Below are 21,043 nucleotides of genomic sequence, written 5' to 3' on the forward strand. Positions count from 1 at the left end.
ACACAAACAAGAGCAAAATTGTAGGTTCTGCTGAGGGCATCAGCCCCTTAATTTAACCCCACTTCATCAGAAGAAGGAAGCCATGCTGCTGTTTTCATCAGTTACTAGGAAACAAGTAAGATAAAGGACAGATTGGGCAGAAGAGTCTATAGCTGAAATTAATATTTTGATGCAATGACTGAAAATTCCCAAAGTGTCACTAAGAAAAAGCATCTAGGGCTGCCTCAAAGAGTATCTACAACTGAGTCAGGGGGTTAAGTGGAGGAAAGACACTGGAGCTTGGGGCGGTTTTTTTTCCCCTTCTCTAGCCCCTCCTCCCTTCCCCCACCTAAACAGGAAAGAAAGCGCGCCGAGCGTAAACACAGGCCAGAGCTCACGGTTTGTCACCACAACAAATTGGAGGTTAGACCAGCGCTCTTGGAGACCGAGCCCCAGGTCTTGGTTGCTAGGCACAAAAAACGGCCTCTTTCCCACAGACCTGTGAACAGCGGGGGCCTTACCAAGAGTTTTGGTTGTTTCCCCGCCCCCCTCCCTTTTTTTTTTTTTTTTAAACGAAAGCTTTGGGAAAGTGGCGTCACACAGCAAAAGTTTCCCTTTGAGCCAGACATCCAGATCTGCCTTGCATAGATATACATTAGGTGGGCCGGTCCCACGCAGTCTCCACCATCATTACAATTTACCAACCTAACGATTAAAGAACAGCAGCGGAGAGGATAGGAGGGCTCCCACACCCACCTCCCCGCGGCCGTCCGTTCCAGACACCGCTTCCTGGTCCCCAACAGCACAAACAACCCCAAACCAAGGCACTAAGCAGAGCTGTGAAATTCACACGCACAAGCCACACACTGGGAACCGGCCACGACAGCCGAGAAAAAACCGGCCGGGTGAGAAGACGCCAGGCGGCCCCCTGTCATCTGAGGACAACAACACGCCCAGGAGAGAAGTGGCAGGACACGGGGGAGTTGCCCCGAAAACAAGCCCGCAGCTTCCCCACTTTCCTGGGAACGTTATCCCCTCCGCGGCCGTCACCGGCCGCGCCGCAGGGCTCGGCCCCGGGTCCCGGGTGGGGGCCGCTGAGGGAGGCGCCCCCCGCAGGCCGGGCGCCCCGGAGAGCCGGTGGCCGGCCCGGCCCCGCCGCGGGAAGCCGATGGGAGGTCGCTCCCTGCCAAGGCCACTGCCCGCCCCGCCTCGACTCACCGCCGGTGTGTCTGGTTCTCAGCCGCGAGCTGGGGCTGCCGTGAGGAGGCGGCGGAGGAGACGAGATCCGGGGCCCCGCCGCCGGATCATCATACCCCCCGCGCGAGCCGGCCCGGGCCCCGGCCCCCGCCCCCCGGAGCCGTCCCCGCGCCCGTCCCACGGGGGGAGCCCCCTCAGCCTCCCCCCCCGCTCCGCCGCCCGGCCTCTCGCCGCCGCCGCCGCCACCGCCGCCGCCTCAGCACCGCGCGCTCCCGCCTCAGCCTCCCGCTGCCGTCCGGGGCCACCGCCGGGCCCCTGGCTCCGCAGCCTCCGTTGTCGCCAGACTCGACGAGCTGAGCGCCGAGCGGCCGCCCCCATCCGGCCGGCCCCTCCTCGCGGGAACTAGTCCCCAGCCCCGCGCCATGACACCTACTGAGGCGGAAGTGTCGGAGAGCGGGCGGGTTAGGATGACTTCATAGTACTGGTGGGAGGGGGAGGGGGAGTGGGAGTGGGAGTGGGTGGGCCTCCGTGGGGAGCCAGCGTGGATCGAGTGCGGGGATCGGCTCCCCGCCCCCTCCTCACGGCCGACTCCTTGGTGACTGAAAGGTGCTTGGTGGCGGTGTGGCGGTCCAGCTTTCAAATGTCATCCCCGCCAGTGTGACATCACCACCGCCTAGTGTGACACCCCCAGAGATTGGACAGCGCGCGGGAAGGCAGTGCCTACCGAGGAAGCCCCCTGCTGGTGAGGAATTACCTCAGTTTAGGCTTTAATGTTTCGTTGCCATCTAGGGACGTTCTAGCTGCGTGACAGCGGTGTGTAGGATGCGTAAGCCTCCACACGCATTAGGAGCCCCTGAGCGGGCTCTGCCATTGCCTCCTTGGGAACCTGGGTTTGCATTAGAAGGTGAGAAAGAATAGCTGTGCTCTGAACCCAACCCCCTCAAAACCTGCAGTGGGCTACTACTACCATAATTTTCTCTCCTCTACCAGGAGATAGCAAAACCGGGTATTCAGGAAACGGAATGCGTTGGGCACACAACATTCTGAAAAAATAAACACTGCGTGAAAACTAGGTTATCCTAATAGAAAGACAGTTGCCATCTCCCTGGGCCAAGAAATTCTGGAGAAGTTCAGATACACCTCTTGCTGTGTAAAATGCTCTGATTCCTAAAGTGTGGGATATTTGTAGGGAGACGGTAGTATATTTTTTTCCATCCCGCAAGTGCTGGAGGCGACAAGGATCTGAGCCCTAGAAAGTGGCTGTACAGCACCATGGGTATTTATTTGCATATACGCTTTACGGAGAGGGCAGATGTGGCTAAGACAAGATTCTGCTATCAGGTTATATTTCTCAGATGTCATTCATTATACATCCTTGACCTCTTTGGATGGAAGAGAGAATTTTTGTGAAGATGTGCTAAAGTGGTTATGCTACCTTTGGGTTTCTCTCCTGGCTTAACAGCACTGGAAGCAGTTCTGTTTTATTGGGAACAGGGAACTTTATTTCCCTAGAGGACCAGGGTTAGCAAGAGTGTTCAGTCCCACAGGGCAGGTGTGTTTGCTTATTTTCACAGAAACTTAGAGAACATAAAGTCCTACAATGGACTGACCTGGGAAACCTCAAGACATGGAGAGTTGGTGAACATGCCTGCTTGGAGAGCCATGAAAAAGGCAGAACTTGAGCCCTCGGGTAGAACAGATCCTGCTTGAAAAGCAGGCTTCCAAAACGTTAATTGCTTACCGTGCCTTGGTTCAACCCAACTCCATGACAGGCCTCTAAGCCCCTACTCTCCCACATTATGTCCCTTTCCTCTTTTCAAACATATCTCAAAATTTGCCTTTAGGAAGACTTTCCTCTTTGACTCCCACTTGATTCTGGTTATTCAGTTCTGCATCATCATTTGACTACTTTATTTACTTCTTGTACCTTATTTATTTATACTTGTTGATCTCTATTTTCATTGTTCTTTGGTCATTTCCTCAGTCTGTCTCACTACATTGAGACCTTCTTAAGATCTAGTATTTTCCTCTCTCTGGTATTCATATATCCATCCAACAAACTCTGCCTGCTTGATACCAGGCACTCTCCTAGACACTGAGTCAGATGCAAGATGAATAAGTCATGGTCTTTTCCCTCAGAAAGCTTACAGTACAGTCTAGTGAGGAAAAAAAAAATGCATGGGGACATATATCTAAGATTTGAATGACAGAGTCAGGGAAGATCTTCAGAGAAGGTGATGTTTAAACATGGTATGCTCAAAGAAGTTTCAGAGTTTAGTGTAACTAGAGTTCATTTGTCAATTCAGCAAATATCTATTGAGTATCTTCTGTATGCCAGGTACTGTGTTAGAATTAAGGATAACAAAGAAGAAAAGGGTATGGTCTGTGCCCTGAAGGAGCATACAGTTCAGCAGAGAAGTGGCAGAATGTGGAAACAGTAAGGTAGGCCGAGTCAGATTTTGAAAGGCAATGCAGAGCTAGTGGAGGTTTAATCAGACAGGTAATATGAAGGAATCTGTGCTTTAAAGAGAGAACTGGTAGCTGTGAGGAGGGTGGCAGGCTGGAGTGGGCAAAGACTGGACAAAGAGAGTCTAATTAGAAAACTGTGATGAGGGTTTGATCAAGCAGGGAACACGGAGAGAAGGGAGAAGATATGCGAACTATTTCCTCCCAAAGTCGGGGCAGCTGGAGAGGGAGATGGAGCTGTTGCCAGTTGGAAGCATTGATGTGTCATCTAGGGTGTGATATCCCTCTAGGGCCTAGATTCAGTGTTGTAGACCAGAAGTCACTCAGGAACTGCAGTGCTTAAGGCCAAGTAGGAGAAGCTGACCAAAAGGCTGTGTCTTGAGAGAAATTGAGTCCAAAAGCTAGGCAAACTATCCAAACAAGTAGTAAATCCAAGGGACCCAGAAGAAAAAGAGAATGCAAGTAGAAGCCAACAGTTCTAAAACTGGGAAAACCAGATGAGAGTGAAGGTCTGAAGTAAAGAATAGGAGGCAGAACGTGGGCAAATCCTTTGAATCAACGAAGAGAGAATCCTCACTGATTTTTCAGATCTAGACTCCAGGAGACTTTTTATTTGGAAATGATTTCACACTCATAGAAAAGTTGCAAGAATAGTAAAAGGACCACCCATATACCCTTTACTCAGATTTACTTATTAACGTTTTGACCCTGTTGCTTTAACATTTGCATTCTCAGCCAAATAGATTACACACACGTTTTTATCTGACCATTTGCAAGTAAATCGCATACGTCATGCCCCTTTATCCCTTAATATTTGAATGTCCTAAGAATGAATACATTCTTTTACAGACACAATACATACAATTATCAATTCCAGGAAACTTAACATTGATAAAATACATTTATCTCATCTACCATCTGTATTCCAAATTTGTCAATCCAATAATGCCTTTCTTACCATCTTTTCCTCTTCCAGTACAAGATCCAGTTTAGAATCAAATATTCCACTTAATTGTCAGTCTCTTTAGTCTCTGTTAATCTGAAAGAGATCCTTAGCCTTTCTTTGTCTTTGATATTTTTGAAGAATACAGAATCCTTCTTTAAAATAATACAATGCTCCTCATTTTAGGTTTGTCATTTATGTTTCTCTCATGTTTCTTCATTACTAGGTTTACGTTATCCATTTCCGGCCAGAATAATGACACTGTGTTCTTCTCAGGGTATCACACCCGAAGTTAGATGAATGTCTCTGTCCCTCATTGGGTGATAATATTTTTTTTAATTGAAGTGTAGTTGATTTACAATATTGTGTTAGTTTTCAGGTGTACAGCAAAGTGATTCGGTTATATATATATATTTTTTTCAGATTATCTTCTATTATAGGTTATTACAAGATATTGAATATAGTTTCCTGTGATACACAGTAAATCCTTGATGCTTATCTATTTTATGTATAGTAGTTTATATCTGTTAATCCCATACTCCTAATTTATCCCTTCCCTCCCCTCTTTTTCCCCTTTGTTAAACATGTTCGTTTTCTATGTCTGTGAGTCTGTTTCTATTCGATTCCACAGGGACACTTCCTTGACCTTTATCTGAACTGCTCTTCACCCCCATTAGCCAGCCAGGACACTAGTTTTCACACAGGATAGTTGCAAGTTATAGAGATAATATTTATGCAGTATAAAATCAGTAAACTGTCATCGTGTTTAGCAAGTGGTTCTCTCCAGTGGGGCTGGAGTGGGGGGAGGTGCCCTATCTAAACCCTAGAGGGTAAATTCTCTGATGTGAAATAGGGCTTCTGCCTGATCAATCACTCAGTGCTCCCCGGATGTCCTGTATAGAAGAAAAACACGGGCTTTGGAGGCTGACGTCACTAGGAGTCCTGACTCTTCCAGTTACGAGGGTGTGATAGTGGGTGTGCTCATGAGCCTGACTTTTCTCGTTGTTAAAATGGAGATGGTAATACTTTTTCTTTACCTGCCTCATTCTATCCATCAGAAAATTTCTTCAGTGTTACTCCCCACAAATATCCTGAATCCACTACTGTTCATCTCCACTGATACTGTCTACAAAATCAGAAAGTCTATGAGAAGTAAAATATAGAAGAATAATAAGTATGGATTTTTCTGTCCTATCTTGATTAGAAGTGCAGGTTCTAATTATGTATGTATTGACTAGGAGCCTTGCAGAAAGAGGCTGCTCTCTACCAAAAATTACCTTCTGTAAGGATGTAAAATATCACAACTTGGTGAATTAAACAGAAAGGCTCAATTCAGACTGAATTTGACGATGCTCTGTTCTCTATTATATCTTACAGCTCTCTCCTCGAAGATGCAGATATTCAAAGGTCAGGACTAATGTTATTCTCTATAAAATTTCATGGTTAAAACTTCATAATAATTTAAATAATTTAAAGAATAATTATTCTCTAATAAATTCATTTTTTTAAGGAAGAGTCCTAGTCTCTCAGGAAGTGTAACCTCTAACCCCAAGGCTTGTGTTGACTCCAAAACAAGTAAAACGTGTTTTTTTCCTCTTAAGCACATAGTTATAAAACATGTCTATTATAGGAAATAGTGTTAATTCATAAAATATGCCAATTATTTACTTGTAGATACTCATTTTTTCTTCTTCTTTTCTTCATTTCCTCCAAATATGTGTATCTATGTAATATCCTATATATATGCATATATATATATATACATATATATATGTATATGTGTATATATATATATATATATATATATATATATATATATATATACATATATATATATATAGTTACACTTTTCCCCTGTGAAAGCTTTGATGGAGGAAAAGGGATGTCTTTCTCCCTTCAGCTGCTTGTGTTAAAGAGGTAACTCTAATAGCTTCATATCCAAACAAAATGCAAAGCCTCTTTCTCCAAAAACCCCAGTTCAGCTCACCAGTATCTCTCACTGCTGCAAGAGCTTCCTGACTGGTATTCCTGCTTTCGTTCTTGCCCCATTCTCCATCTGTTGCTTTTAAAAATATATATCAGATCATACCACCCGCGCACACACACTAAAGCACTTCCCATTACACTTAGACTAAAACCCAAACTTCTTGCTTTAACCTGTAGGTCACATCTGATCCAACTTCTGCCTCCTTCTCTGAGCCCATCTCCTCTTCTCTCCCGCTGGCACAGCTCTTCTTGATGTTTCTTGGGCACAGAGGTCATTGCTGTCACATGGTCTTGGTGCTGATGCTGTCCCCAGGTCTTCACCTTTCCACCTCTCAGGTCTCATCTTTTTTTTTTTTTTTTTAATTTATTTTATTTTTGGCTGCGTTGGGTCTTCGTTGCTGCACGCAGCCTTTCTCTAGTTGCGGCGAGCGGGGGCTACTCTTCGTTGCGGTGCACAGGCTCTCATTGTGGTGGCTTCTCTTGTCGTGGGGCACAGGCTCTAGGCACTTGGGCTTCAGTAGTTGTGGCACGTGGGCTCAGTAGTTGTGGCTCGTGGGCTCTAGAGCGCAGGCTCAGTAGTTGTGACTCACGGGCTTAGTTGCTCCGCGGTATGTGGGATCTTCCCGGACCAGGGCTCGAACCCGTGTCCCCTGCATTGGCAGGCAGATTCTTAACCACCGTGCCACCAGGGAAGTCCATCTCAGGTCTCACCTTAAGTGTCAATTCCACAGGGCCACTTCCTTGACCTTTATCTGAACTGCTCTTCACCCCAATTAGCCAGTCTTATTTTCTTCTTAACACGTATCACTATCTGATATTTATTTATTTATGTATACTGCCTGTCTCTCTCTTTTAGAATTTAAGTTCCATGTGGGCAGGACATTTTCTGTCTTGTTCACTGTTTTATATCCTCAATGTCTGGAACACATGCCTGGCACATAGTAGGCATTCAATAAATATTTGTTGAATGAACAAATGAATGAAGGGATTTATGGACACTAGTTTTCACACAGGATAATTGCAAGTTATAGAGATAATATTTATACAGTATCTGCCAAACTAAACATTCAATGGTTGTCAGCCCCTTGAGGGCTATGAACTCTGCTTTATTCCCTCTTGGAGAGAAATAGTATTTATTGAGGAAGGATTGCCTAAAGGATGTGCAATCCATCCATTCCTCCAATGATTCATTTATTCATTCACCCAATGTTTATCATTAAGAACCTGCTATGTGTTCTGGACAGTAGGGATGAAATAGTGAACAAAACAGACAAAAAAAATAAAATAAAAGAGCCCTGGAGTTTACATTCCAGTACAGTGAGGCACACACTAACCTCAATAGGTAAATGATTTCATATGTAAAGTGCTCTATGGAGAAAAAGCAAGGCAGGGAAAGAGGGAGTGGCAGGCAAGGTGGTTGTAATTTTAAATAAGATGATCAGGAATAGCCTCACTGAGCAAAACCTTGAAGGAGGTGAGGGAGCCACGTGGGTATCCTGGGTGGAAAAGATGGTAGGGAGAGGGAAGAAGTGAGGTGAGTGCTTACTGGGCACATTGGAGTAACTGCAAGGAGGTCAGTGTGCCTGGAGCAGAGTAAGTGAAGTGTGGGAGAGGAGGAGGAGAGGAGCCGGCAGATTGTGGGCGCCATGCAGACCACCAGGAGAACTTTGGTTTTTATTCTGAGTGAGCTGGAAAGCCATTGGAGGATTTGAGCAGAGAAGTAACATGCTATGATTTATGTCATGGCTGCTGTGGGGACTCTACTTGTGTATTTGGAGAGGAGGGGGACAGTGTTGGAAGCAGGGAGAACATTTAAGAGGCTACTGAAGAACTCAGACAAGAGACAAAGGTTGCTTGGACAAGGGTGGTAGCGGAGAAGATGGTGAAAAGAAATAAGATTCAGGATATGTTTCAAGGTAGAGTCAACAGGATATACTGACAGATGGTAGTGCGGGTAGGAGGGGAAAGCAACAAGAAAGGGAGAATAGGAAACCAAGCTTACTAGAGACACATAATAGGGTTACTCAGCAGTATGGAACGCCATTCTGATGTATGAGATCATGACTTTAAAATGAAACCAGTCAGCCTGGTTGAATGATTTCTCCAGCAACATCTAGCTGCTCTAGTGCAGGCAAAGAGTAGATAGATATTATGATTTATCCAGAATTGGAGTTTTTCAAGGCAAGTTTGAGTGAAAGAGAGCAAGGGAGTGATATTATATTGATGGATTGTAGCATACAGTCCAGTCAAGGTAGAAAGTGAAGCTCAGAGAGGGCTTACGAACAGTAAAACATTGGCAATGAGGGTACTTGTGCAGATAAGCTGGGAGAAAAGAGGGTTTAAATTTGAGATTTCAGATGTAGGATAACTTATGATAACGACAGGGTGGTAAGGTAGAGAGAGGGAAATAAGGTCTTTGGAGATGAGGAGGTCAAAGAAACTGAGAGGCCAGAATGTTGAAGTCATCCAGGATGAAGACAGAGTTCTGAAAGAGGAAGTGAACAGGTGGAGATATGGAGAGAGTGGCACTCAGAGAGGGTGAAAACTCCTGGCCCTTTCCCACATCCTTTACCCTATGCATTGCTTCCATCTGACTGTTCCTGAGTTACATCCTTTTATAATAAACTGATGATCTAGTGAGTAAAATGTTTCTCTGAGTTCTGTGAGTTGCTGTAGCAAATTAATCAAACCCAAAGAGGGGGTCATTGAAACCTCCCATCTATAGTGATGGGTCAGAAGCACAGATGATAACCTGGACTTGTGATGGGCATCTCAAGTGGTGGCGGGGACAGTCTTGTGAGACTGAAGGCTTAGTCTGTGAGATCTGATGCCCTCTCCGAGTAGATAGTGTCAGAACTGAGTTGAATTATAGGACACCCAACTGGTGTTAGAGCATTGTTGGCTGGCAGGGGAACCCCTGCTTGCAATTTCGGAATTTTGGGTGCTCAGACCTTTTAGCAGGTTTTCTCCAAACCTTATATTCCGGACTCCCTAAGCACCAGGCATCTGGTCTCACCCTCATGCTTTGTTTCTACAGAGCCTGGTTAGTAGGGTGAGTGAGCTTGACCCAATTTTCTTGGCTTCTTAGAAGCACACCTTTCAGTGAGCACATTAAGGATGGGGTTGTAGCACTGGGGACAGACTTCATCCTCCACTCCCCAAAGTTATTATAAATTGATGGGAAGAGTTAGGACTGGTTAGATAGCCCTAATACAATAGTGTTTTAAATATGTGGATACTGCAAGGGAAACACTAACCCAAGGCTAACCAGAAGTTTTGTGTGATTGAAAGATGATTCAATAAGCTATCCGTTTAGGGAAAGAACCAAGCCCAAGAATCTGGGAGCTTTCTGTGATCTGGTGGATGTGGTCAAAGAAGAGAAAGTTACCCAGGAATGAGATAGTCAAGGTGGGAGGGTGTATCTAAATAAAAGCATTGTGGCCAAAATAAAGACAAGCTTAACCATTCTGAGGATGAGAATCGCCCACGGGCAGCTGTAGATACAGATACTAATAAGGGCAAGCAGAATCATTCTGTAGTGATATAGGTGGGATATCCTATGGAAGAGAAAGAGGGAAGTGCCATGAACCCAAGACAAAACAGCTTGTGGTGGTGGTGGTTAGAGAGGGTGAGAGGTGGGAACAGGTTATGGACTGACAGTTACTCACTAGTGATAGCATTGAAAATACATGCACATACAGGGAACTATATTCAATATCCTGTGATAAACCATAATGGAAAAGAATATGAAAAAGAATGTGTGTATATATATATATATATATATATATACATATATATATATACGTATATATACATACATATATGTATATATGTATGTATATATACGTATATATATATGTATAACTGAATCACTTTGCTCTACAGTAGAAATTCACACAACATTGGAAATCAGTTATACTTCAGTAAAATAATTTTTCTTTTAAATGGACCTCCAGTTGGAATTTCTCCTGCTTATGAACCACTCCAAGAATGCAGAGAGAACTGTCTCCCTGGGGGTGGACTTGAGATAGAGAACCCAGGTCTAAATCCCTTTTCTTGAACAAGTGGACTCACTTATCTTCTATTTCCTACCACAAAGGGTAGTCTGGGTCAGGAGTAAGAGATGGTTCCCCAAGGCCAGTCAGGCAGATTTTCTTCCCTAAAGGGACTTAAATCACTGTCAGTCTCCTTGTGGAAAAGTACAAGTTTTCCCACAGATCATGAAGTAAATAACTAATTGATCTCTAGGGAACTTCCTTTCTCCCAGTAACTTCAGGCTTCATTGCAAGATCTTCATAGATCTGTGGGGTCATCCTTAGATTCTAAAAATAAATTAAATTGGCTTCTTAAAGATATAGCAATGCAGCATGTTTATATGAGGGAGTGTTGAGAAATGAAACAAATAAGACAACTGCCAATCTCTATTATAAGCCAGACAAATTTAATTTAGAGTAGTATGAAATCTTCCCATTATTTCTTTTTTTTTTTTTAATTTAATTTATTTATATTTATGGCTGCACTGGGTCTTCGTTGCTGCGCGCGGGCTTTTCTCTAGTTGCGGCGAGTGGGGGCTACTCTTCGTCGTGGTGTGCAGGCTTCTCATTGCGGTGGCTTCTCGTTGCGGAGCGCGGGCTCTAGGAGTGCGGGCTTCAGTAGTTGTGGCATGCGGGCTCAGTAGTTATGGCTCGCTGGCTCTAGAGCGCAGTCTCAGTAGTTGTGGCGCACTGGCTTAGTTGCTCCGCGGCACGTGCGGTCCTCCGCGGCATGTGGAATCTTCCCGGACCCGGGCTCGAACCCATATTCCCTGCATTGGCAGGCAGATTCTTAACCACTGCGCCACCAAGTAAGTCCCTTCCCATTATTAATACAGAGACATGCCACCAACAACTAAATTCCTCAAAGCCCTTTGCTTCTACCTCCCCCCCCCCAATCTGAATTCATATAGATTCCGCTTCTATATGGAAGGTATTCTATAGGAATACGTGTGACACAGCACGTGCCAAGAGTTGACAGGTTTCCTTGCTGCTAGAAGATACTCCCATCTGGGGGCCCTTGTACTGAAGACTACCTTATCTCTCCCAGCCACCTTCGAGTAGCACAGAAGTGAGACAGCTAGACGCTCCCAGACGAAGTCAGGCTAAGCCTTGCCCACACAGCTTAGTAAATATTAACGTACCACACAAGATGATTTTCCACATGTTGACACATACCATTCTAATGACACCATTTGAATTTAATGAGTCTTCAAGGTATTTTAATGCTATCCTCTTCTGCAGAAAGGATAGTAAGGAAACCTTTCTGGAGGGCACTGGGCACAATTTGCATCAAGAACTTAAGACTGTTGGGATTAGCAGATGCAAACTATTATATAGAGAATGGATCAACAAGGTCCTACTATATAGCACAGGGAACTATATTCAACCATAATGGAAAAGAATATGGAAAAGAATGCATATATATGTATAATGGAATCTCTCTGCTGTACAGTAGAGATTAACACAACACTGGAAATCAACTATACTTAAATAAATTATAAAAACTTAAAACTGTTATCCCACTTCCAGTAATTTACTCCAAGAAAATAAACACAAATGCCATGATATATGCATAAGAATGTTCACTGTAATATGTATAATTGTGAAAAAAAGAGCACACAAAATGCTGAATAAAACAAATAGTTTTAATTAAGGTATACCCATATGATAGGGTATTATACAACTATTAAAATGACATTTTGAATAATATTTAATGATATGAGAAAATGCTTAAGATATTAAGAAAGTAAAATGTAGGATATAAAACTATATACAGTATTACCCCAATTTGGAAAAAAAATTATATATTTAATATATTTACATGCACAGAAAAAGACTAGAAGAAAACAATTGATCTACATGGAGGAATTCTGATTTTTTCTTCTTTATATTTTGTATGACTTCCAAAGTTTCTTATTTTATAAAGAGAATAATTTTTTTTTTAAAGAACCAGGGGCTGAGAGAACCAATATTTGAAATATCCATCATGTGATTGATAGGCACTGAGCTAGGAATTTTACCAATTATCTAACCTCCAAAGCAATCAGGAGAGGTAGGTACCTCAGTCCCTGGTTTACAGATGAGAAACTGAGGCTCTGCTATGGAAGCCTTATATCTCTATTTGCCCAGGTACCCTGGATTCAAACCCAGGACAGGGCCCATGCCCCCTGCTACCCCACATGCCTCACTTGCTATGGCTCCTAGTGCGCCCATGGGAGGCCACTGACAAAACAGAGCTGTATACAGCTTGCCTAAGAGAAAGGCCTTATTTTGCTTTCTAAACTCTTCATATCTTTCTCCAGAAGTAGACAATTTCCGGCCCCCTGGACAAGAATCAGAGGCTTCTTCATTGTGAAGGCTTGAAGCTCCATTGTGAAACAGTTTTCATCCATGTGCCCAGCTCCACATGCCTGTGCCCTCTGTGACTGTGGTATCTGCTGTCCTGCTTATTGGTTTGGCATTTCGTCAGGCTGTGAGCAGAAGGTTAGGGCAGAACTGCACACCCTCACCCCTTCCACCAGCTGGCTCCTTGGTCTCTGCCCTGGATACTAAAACAAACAGGCTATGTCCTCCAGCTCCCTACTCAACACAAGGATGGAAGGGGGGGGATACTGGGTGGAAGGGGGGCAGCAAATATCCCAGCTGTGTGAACAATCAGGACTATCTGGCAGCACATTTGACCTTTTGTAACCTTACTTCAGCCAAATAGTCAGGGCCCCTAGGCAGCGGGGAGGCCCATCTTACCCAAAGCCTAATGTTTGGCAGGGTTCCAGATACTGCCTTGGTGAGGGGTGCCCAGTCCCCCAGCTGGCTGTCTTCCAGGTAGGTCCTCGGGGACACTAACTGCAAACTCTCACCGAGGCAGAGGTGGAAATTTTCTCCAGTTTTTCAAGGATCTTCATCACTTCCTGTTCCCTCCCAGAGGCAGAGACAGGAAGTGACTTGGATGGGGTCACAGCAAATCAGTGACCTTCAGGATTGGAACATGCTGCCTGGGCCACTTTATCCTCCTGCACCACAGTTCCTAAATTAAAAAACAGAACTCCCTAGGGACTTTCATCTAGGAAGAGACAGAAGGGGACATGGGGAATGACACATGACACACAAAACAATGGGAATAAACTGGTCCTTTTTGATCAGACTCCTTATCGCTTTCTGCAGCCACACAAGAGGACTGCATGTTCAAAAAGTCTGGAGAGTGGTTAGGACTCTGCTTCCACTGCAGGGGGCGCGGGTTCGATCCCTGATCAGGGAACTAAGATCCTGTATGCCACACAGCCAAAAAAAAAAAAAGTTTGGAGAAATACTGGGTTAAACAGAGTTAAAAAGGTTAAATTACTGCAGGACTTCCCAGAACATTTAATGTGATCACATATACTGTAAAGGGGTTATAATGTAAAGTGTTTCTTAAACACAAGTCAATTATAGAACTAAAGATTCCATAGGCACTAGGATTCCAATGAACACGCTTTGAGAAGTCTTGTTACAGGGTGGGCATGTACCACAGAAAAGTAAGGCCCCAAATAAGCCATCAGCCACTATCTTCAAAAGTGCAGTGTTGATGTGGCACTGCCATTTGTTAGTGGTAGAAATACAAAGAGTGCTAACTTTGAAAATAACTCTTGATGAGTTAAAAAAAAAAAAAAGTGCAGTGTTGAATCAAAACAAGGTTGTCATTCTATACTCTCCTGTCTGTACTTGAGCAAGAGTTGATGGTATTTTTCCGCTTGCTGGTCAAAGCCCCTGGAAGAGAACCCTGCCTGGAGAAAGTTCACTGGAGTCAGAAGGTATTTGAGTGCCAGGCCCCTGTACTCAGGGGCCAGAAGAGGAGCAGCCTTGCTGCTATGAGACTGGGGAGAATCCTGGCCCATCCAGGCTCTCTGGTTCCCTGTGGCTGCTGAGCCCGCATTGTCTCCCCTGGGTACCAAGTAGGGCCCTACACCGATTTCCTCCCCAGTTTCCGGAGAGGGAAATTCTTTATCTGTAGACCTTAAGTGCACTGAAAAACCCGAGGGGGCAGTCAATACAGTCACCATCTTCTGGGACTCGGAGGAAGGGACTGCCCCCTCCCATTCTTTGTTGCAGACGTCCGGGAACGACTGCTTCTTGATCTTCAAAGGATGGTGGGAGGGCTGCTTCTCAAGCTCCCCAGAAAGGTTCTCATTCTTGGTCTTCTTCGAGTCCCTGTCAGCTTGAGAGTGATCAGCATTTTCCTCAAGGGATTCAAACACGACACCCTGGGTTCTCAGTCTCTTTAGCTTCCTTTCTAACAACAGCCAGAGAAAACTTGGATTTCTGGAGGAGGAACTCATGTATTGCTGTACAGAGTCTGGAATCAGAGGCACAGAGAGCCTGGGGCTCAGGCTGTCCTGAAAGTAGTCCCTACAGGGTTGTCGCCTGACAATGGGCACCACCTGGCAAGGCCTCAGTGCTTCGACAAAGGCACGGAGTTCAGGGTAGGAGGAATGGTCAGAGTAAGGGATGATGTGGATATCGGGGTGGGAACGGTAGATTTTCCGGCTGGTGGGTAGGATAGCAATGGTAGGGTGGGTCTGGTTCCAACGCAGCATAGCGGAATGGCAGATCTCCATGTGGTCCACGGCATGGATGCGGCCAGCCTTCTCCTCCACTGTGAACACATCTGCCAGGCCCAGCAGCTGCACCAACTCCAGGCGCCGAGGACTCAATACCACCCAGGTCTGAAACTCCAGGGCCAGCTGCTCCAGCAGTGACTCTTTTCCCAGGCTATAGAGTCCTGAATAATGTTCAAGGGATTGGGGAAAATAAGAGAAGGAAGAGGATGAAGCTAATAAGTCAACCAAATGTTTAATAGAAATACACAAAATTAATGGGACTACCCCCTGACTGTCTATCGGGAAGACGGTGGCATTTGAGCTGAGGTATATGGAGGATGGGGTAGGGAGAAGTTTAGCACAGAATCCACTCATTCATTCAGTTCAACAAAGGAAAGCATCTATCAGGTGTTAGGCACCGTGAAAACAAACAAAAATCTCAGTCCTCAAGGAGTGTAATCTATTTGGGGACCCAGAAACAATGCATGCCACAGACATGCACACAGTATTATGAGGGCACAGAAAAACATCTACCAGTTGATAGAGTTAGGGATAGCTCCCTGAAAATGACAACTTAGATAAGTCCTAAATGATGGGTGCAAGTTAATCTGGCAAGGGAAGGGGATGGTAGAGAACATTTTAAGAGAGGTCATTTCAGTGTTACTAAGGTACAAAGAAACTGGTAAGAAATGACACTAGAGAGGTGAGCAAGGGCCATATAATAGGGGGCTTTGTATGTACTGCTAGGGAGCTTGGATTTAATTCTGTAAGTGAAGGTGAGTCATTAAGGAGTTGCAAGCAGGAAAATGGCTAATTCTAATTATAGGATTCATAGGATCAGAGCAGGGCTTTAGAAAAAAAAGTGGCAGCAGTATTATTCAAAGACCTGCATGAGAATATACTGAAAGCAGAAGTACCAGTTAGAAGGCCCAAATAGTACTTATAGAGAAAGAAATGGAGGCCTGAATTTGGGTAGTGGTTATGGTAACAGATATGGGAAATGTTGTTTAAGTAGTTGTTCTCAGACCTTTTCTGAAGGTGTATTTCAAGTCTACAACCAGACTGTGAACTCCTTTAAAGAATCTATATTTCCTTTATATCCACCTTATTCCTCATCATGGTTCAAAATCTCACTCTTTGGGCACAAAGGTAGCTGATTTTCTTTTCTCTCTCCCTATCCTCCTGCCTTTTATTTTACCTCTTCTAGGCCCTTTACTACTAGACTATAAGCCCTCATATTTTATTCATTTTTTTCTATTCCCACTGCCTATCAGAATACTTGGCACACAGTAGGGGATTATCGTATATCTGCAAAATTAATCAAGCCCTACTACAGTACCCTACTAGCCAGCTGTGCTTCTCTGGGAAAACTCTGCGCTGAAAACTCCAAGAATAGTTAGGACTGATATTTTCTTCATAAGTAGTCAAGCAATCCGGAGAGGGAATATCTCTCCATCAATTTGGTAGTCACTCTGGAAGGTATACAATTTTTTTTTTTTCAATGCCTTTGTTTAAACCTATTTTGAAACTCCTTTCAGAGTTGGGGCATATCCTTTTAAAATGTTCATCATGGTGGCAAATTTTTTCCTTTTGTGGATTTACTACAATTTTGGAAACAATCAAAAAAATCATTTGGAACTAAATCTATTACATTTTTAAAAATAAAAATGGATTTTTATAAACTATCCCAAAAGGCAATTCCAAGAATCCCAAAATGTTTTGTGCTGTTGTGGAGTCACTAGAACAAACAGACAGCTGGGTTTTCAATGTATCTAATTGCAAGAACACTCCCCTGAATATCCACATTCTGATAAACATCATTCACTTGCTAACAAATATTTACCGAATGCCTCTATCAGGCATTAACCTAGGCATCTGGGATATATCCATAAGTGAAACAAAGAGCCTGTCTATTGTGAAATTTACATTCTAACACAGGGAGACAGATAATAAAAATTAAATACAATAAATACGTAAATTATGGAATACACTGTAAGGTGATAAGGGCAATAGTGTCCCTCTCCTACTTAAAACCCTTCAATAGCTCTTTATCCTAAGAGCAATGGTTGCATTTAGGATCAAGTTCAAAATGGTTTACAGGCACTTCAGCCCCTCCAGCCTTTCCAGCCTCCTCAACCACTGTGCACCTGTCATACTGCTGCTTCTCTGTTCCACAAACACATAAGACTTCTTCCCACCTCCATCCACACCCTCAAGGAATATGTGTGTGTGTGTGTGTGTGGCAGGGAAAGTGGGGATATACAATCAACAATAAGTAACAGTATATTAAAACATATGGAGTATATGGGAAGTTGACGAGTGCTATGAAAAAGTTGAATTGGTTTAGGGGATCAGGAGTTGGGAATGTGGGAGTAGAGATGGTGGGCAGATTGTAATTTTAAATAAAAAGGTCAGGGTAGATTTCATGGAGAAAAGGACATCTGCACAAAGACCTGAAAGATGTGAGACACGCCAAAGAACCTAGATTCACTAGCTCCATGAGTGAGAAAAAAAGGAAAGGAAAGCCCTCACCAATCTTTATGTTATGTTGTGGGTGCTTTCGAATGAGCTCAACAATCTGGCGGGCAGCTTCTTCTTTGGAAGGAAGAACCAGGGCTGGGTTGCAATTGGTGTTGTCTAGGTATAAGGTATGGATCTGTTTCCCAAGTCTCAGGGCTGGCTCCTTCAGCATGGACGGTGTATACCGAAAATCACCTGGAAGAAGAATATATGGGAGGCAGACAGTCAGAGACAAAAGTATAGAAGACAAGCCTCTCCCAATTCCAACAATGGGCATTTGTCTACTGGCCTGTTGGAAAAAACTAGAGTCTAGCAATGATGAATGTAGTACAGCTTCTTTGTGGAAACGTCTCCATCGTGCTCCTGTTTTTTCATGATTCTTTGCAAAGTTCATACCCCTAAAGAGTGGGAAATCAGTTGAGAAAGGGTCACTGTGCTCATGTGGCATGAAGCTAGGAGGTCTCCAGACTTCTACTATGAGTCAAAGATGCTCAAGAAAAGTAGTGTTGGGAATTCCCTGGCGGGCCGGTGGTTAGGACTCCGCGCTTTCACTGCCGAGGGGGCAGGTTCCGCCCTGGCTGGGGAACTAAGATCCCGCAAACCGTGGGGCTTGGCCCAAAAAAAAAAAAAGTAGTGTCTAGGCTGGGAAAGTGGAAAGGACCCCTCCGGAAACCCACCTGTGTAGAGGATGGTTCCAAAGTATCCTTCAAAGAGAAACATGACAGAGCCAGGGCAGTGATTGGCATCGATGAGGGTTACAGTCATGGTCTCTCGCCCAACTTCATCTAGAGGCAGGACATGGCTCTCACCAACCTCCAGGGCTCGGATCCACTGCTTAGATACCTGAGGAAACAGTTGGTCATCCCAAGGAACACAGACTCCCCTCCCTGATACATCCGTAGATCAGAAGCTGTGATGGGGATTCCCAAACAATCCTCCCTTCCTCTTCCCACCCTCTACCTCACCCTTCATACAAGTTTCAATTAAGAGTCCAGAAAACAAGTCTTGTCAGCGATTCTCAAACTTTCCAAATCATAATAATCCTTTGGGGGGCACCTGTTGAAAAAAAATCCAACCAGATTTCCACGACCTGCGCTAGCTATGTCTACTAAATCAGATGGGGGAGAAGGGAGGCGCTGGAGAATCTGTATTTTACTCAGCACATTGGGTGGATTCTTATGATGAGGCAAGTTTGGGAAACACTGGCCTAGCTTATGTGAAGAGGTAGGAACAATTTCCTTGGCTGGACTAAAAGTCCTCCCCAATTTATCACTCAAACATCCCAAGCCGGCCAGTTGGAAACCACACTCCTATTCTGGGCTAAAGATGCATTCTGGGTTCTCGCTTTTGTAAAAATCAGTCTTCCTGGCCCCAACTCTATGACTCCAAGGCTGTGACAGATCGGAAGTCCCCACCCAGCTGCCGGGACCAACTCTCGGAGGCCGACTCCAGCCCCCCATACCTGTCGGTGACGGTGCAAGAGGTAAGCGGTGACTGGGGAGCAGTAGAGGGGCCGGGTCCAGGTGCTAGAGAGACCCACGGTGTGGTCCGAGTGCATGTGGGACAAGAAGAAGAGCCGGGCGGAGCCAGCCCGGCGCAGGCTCCAAAAGTCCACAGCGATGGGCGTTTGAGGGATCAAGACCCCGTTCATGGTGGCGGGGTTGGAGAGTCACCAGTGGGATCTTCATGGGAACAGAGCTCCTGCGGGAGGCTCCTACAACGGCGCCCTGAAAAAAGTCATGCTGGGGCAAGAACAGGGCCAGAGACCGTAAGGAAAGCCAGCTCAGTGGGGGAATGACTGACTAGACTGGGCAGAAAGAAGGAAGTGACCGTGCTGGTGGGAGTCTAGGGGTGGAATCGCAAACCACAGAAGGCGCCCAACGGAGCGCCACTCCCCCTGGCGCGCGGGACCAGGGGCCGAGGCCCCGGTCTCAAAGCGCGCGCTGCTGGGCGGAGACAGGCGGAAGTAGACGATTTCCGATTGCCCGCCGCCGCTCCGCCAGAGGTAGCCGCGCAGCGGCGCCGGGAGGTGAGAGGTTGGGGGAAGGGCACCCTAAGGTCGGGATCCAGGCTGCGCTCGGCGCTCACTGTGAGAGGGTGATTGGCAGCTGCTCTGCGTGGTCCCCCTGGAGGAGGCGGGACTTCCGCAGAAAGGTTGATTGGGCCTCTTGGTGACGGCGACCGCGTGGAGGCGCAAGAAAGGCTCTAACTGGAGAGGGAGGGGTCCACGGACTGTTGCCTGCGGGGCTGGAAGTCGGGCCGAGGGCCTAGAGGTTGCGGGAGAGCTCTGTGGGCGGAGCGAACCAGCCTGCAGGTCCCCGGAAGGATCCGCAGAGCCTAGGGTGGGCCTCGCCCGGGAGCGAGAGGGTTGAAGTTTGAGTGTGGTAGGGCCCGGATGCCGGCCCTGGGGGAAGCCAAGGCTGGGCCAGATCGCGCCTGTCGTCTCTTCACTGACTGACGTTTCCTTTACCCAGGTCCCCACGTCAGGGCTAGAAGGAGCCCACAAGTTACCTAGGGATCTCTGGGAACTGCCCCGTGACTGTTCGAGAAGATGCCGTACCTGGGCTCCGAGGACGTGGTGAAGGAGCTGAAGAAGGCTCTGTGTAACCCTCACATTCAGGCTGATAGGCTGCGCTATCGGAATGTCATCCAGCGAGTGATTAGGTATCACCTAACGCCCTAACTCCCCCATTGCCATCCCCGTCAGGGCTCTCTACCCCTGGCCGCTCAGAAAGATTAAGTGAACTTGCACCATGGCAGTTGTATGATTTGGTCTTCCTGCTTCTCTGGACTGCCGTCTAAGTCTCCCTTGTGGGACATATTTTGCTTATTTTACTCAGCTGGGTGGTTTCATCCATATCTTGAACTTGTACTGCTGACTTCCAGATCTGTGTCTAGCACAGACCTCCTTTTTTTTTTATCGTCAGACCCACAGATCCTACTGCCTGCTTGGCATTTCCACCTGGATATTTCTTCAAAGACATGCAAAATAGTACCTACATCCTTCCGCCCTCCCCAAACCTGCTCTTCCACTTGTATTTGTGTTGATGAACGTCACCACCCAGCTGAGCAAATGTGGGAGTCAGTCTTGGTGACACCTGATTGTCACTGCTCAAGTCTGATGGTATGGATTCATGGTTCTAAGTATCCATCCTCTTTTTTTTTTTTTAACATCTTTATTGGAGTATAATTGCTTTACAATGGTGTGTTAGTTTCTGCTTTATAACAAAGTGAATCAGGTATACATAAACATATATCCCCATATCTCCTCCCTCTTGCGTCTCCCTCCCACCCTCCCTATCCCACCCCTCTAAGTGGTCACAAAGCACCGAGTTGATCTTCCT

The 21,043-nt window shown here is 45.6% G+C and overlaps 3 protein-coding genes across 12 annotated transcripts in view; 1 reads left to right on the forward strand and 2 right to left on the reverse strand.

The window, feature by feature from the left end:
* HIPK1 (homeodomain interacting protein kinase 1) overlaps positions 1-1,566 on the reverse strand; it is a 49,560-nt gene extending 47,994 nt beyond the window's left edge. The window contains exon 1 of one of the 5 annotated variants that reach the window (XM_082458061.1): positions 1,198-1,566. The gene's annotated coding sequence lies outside the window, so the exon portion shown is untranslated. The remainder of the gene's footprint in view (positions 1-1,197) is intronic. The other 4 variants (XM_082458058.1, XM_082458060.1, XM_082458059.1 and 1 more) reach the window with 4 other exon arrangements.
* A 98-nt stretch (positions 1,567-1,664) lies between these two features.
* The window catches only part of AP4B1 (adaptor related protein complex 4 subunit beta 1), a 29,606-nt gene continuing 10,227 nt past the window's right edge, over positions 1,665-21,043 (forward strand). Inside the window, exons 1-4 of one of the 5 annotated variants that reach the window (XM_082458498.1) lie at positions 1,665-1,918; positions 5,963-5,992; positions 19,060-19,182; positions 20,174-20,363. In XM_082458498.1, the coding sequence (XP_082314624.1) occupies positions 20,251-20,363 (113 nt within the window). In that variant the 5' untranslated portion in view covers positions 1,665-1,918; positions 5,963-5,992; positions 19,060-19,182; positions 20,174-20,250. The other 4 variants (XM_082458499.1, XM_082458500.1, XM_082458497.1 and 1 more) reach the window with 4 other exon arrangements.
* On the reverse strand, positions 6,399-19,617 carry DCLRE1B (DNA cross-link repair 1B). 2 transcript variants are annotated; one of them, XR_014262748.1, is made up of 5 exons: positions 19,162-19,617; positions 18,377-18,542; positions 17,712-17,894; positions 11,640-15,361; positions 6,399-11,375 (listed from the first exon to the last, which is right to left on the reverse strand). XR_014262748.1 is itself a non-coding variant. In XM_082459023.1 (4 exons), the coding sequence occupies exons 1-4, from the start codon at positions 19,348-19,350 to the stop codon at positions 14,280-14,282; spliced, it is 1,620 nt and encodes a 539-aa protein (XP_082315149.1). In that variant the 5' UTR covers positions 19,351-19,617; the 3' UTR covers positions 6,399-14,279. The 2 variants fall into 2 exon arrangements, 1 of the variants encoding a protein (XP_082315149.1); XM_082459023.1 differs by having other exon boundaries at positions 6,399-15,361.

The sequence above is a fragment of the Balaenoptera physalus genome (genome assembly GCF_965194825.1).
Source record: "Balaenoptera physalus genome assembly, chromosome: 1".
NCBI classification, from domain to species: Eukaryota; Metazoa; Chordata; class Mammalia; order Artiodactyla; family Balaenopteridae; genus Balaenoptera; species Balaenoptera physalus.

Coding starts and splice junctions, on each gene's coding strand:
- DCLRE1B (XM_082459023.1), bottom strand. CDS start 19,350: ATGAACGGGGTCTTGATCCCTCAAACGCCCATCGCTGTGGACTTTTGG. Junction 18,543..19,161: donor TCTTGCACCGTCACCGACAG/GTATGGGGGGCT, acceptor CTGTTTCCTCAG/GTATCTAAGCAGTGGATCCG. Junction 15,362..17,711: donor ACAACATAACATAAAGATTG/GTGAGGGCTTTC, acceptor AACATTATTCAG/GACTCTATAGCCTGGGAAAA.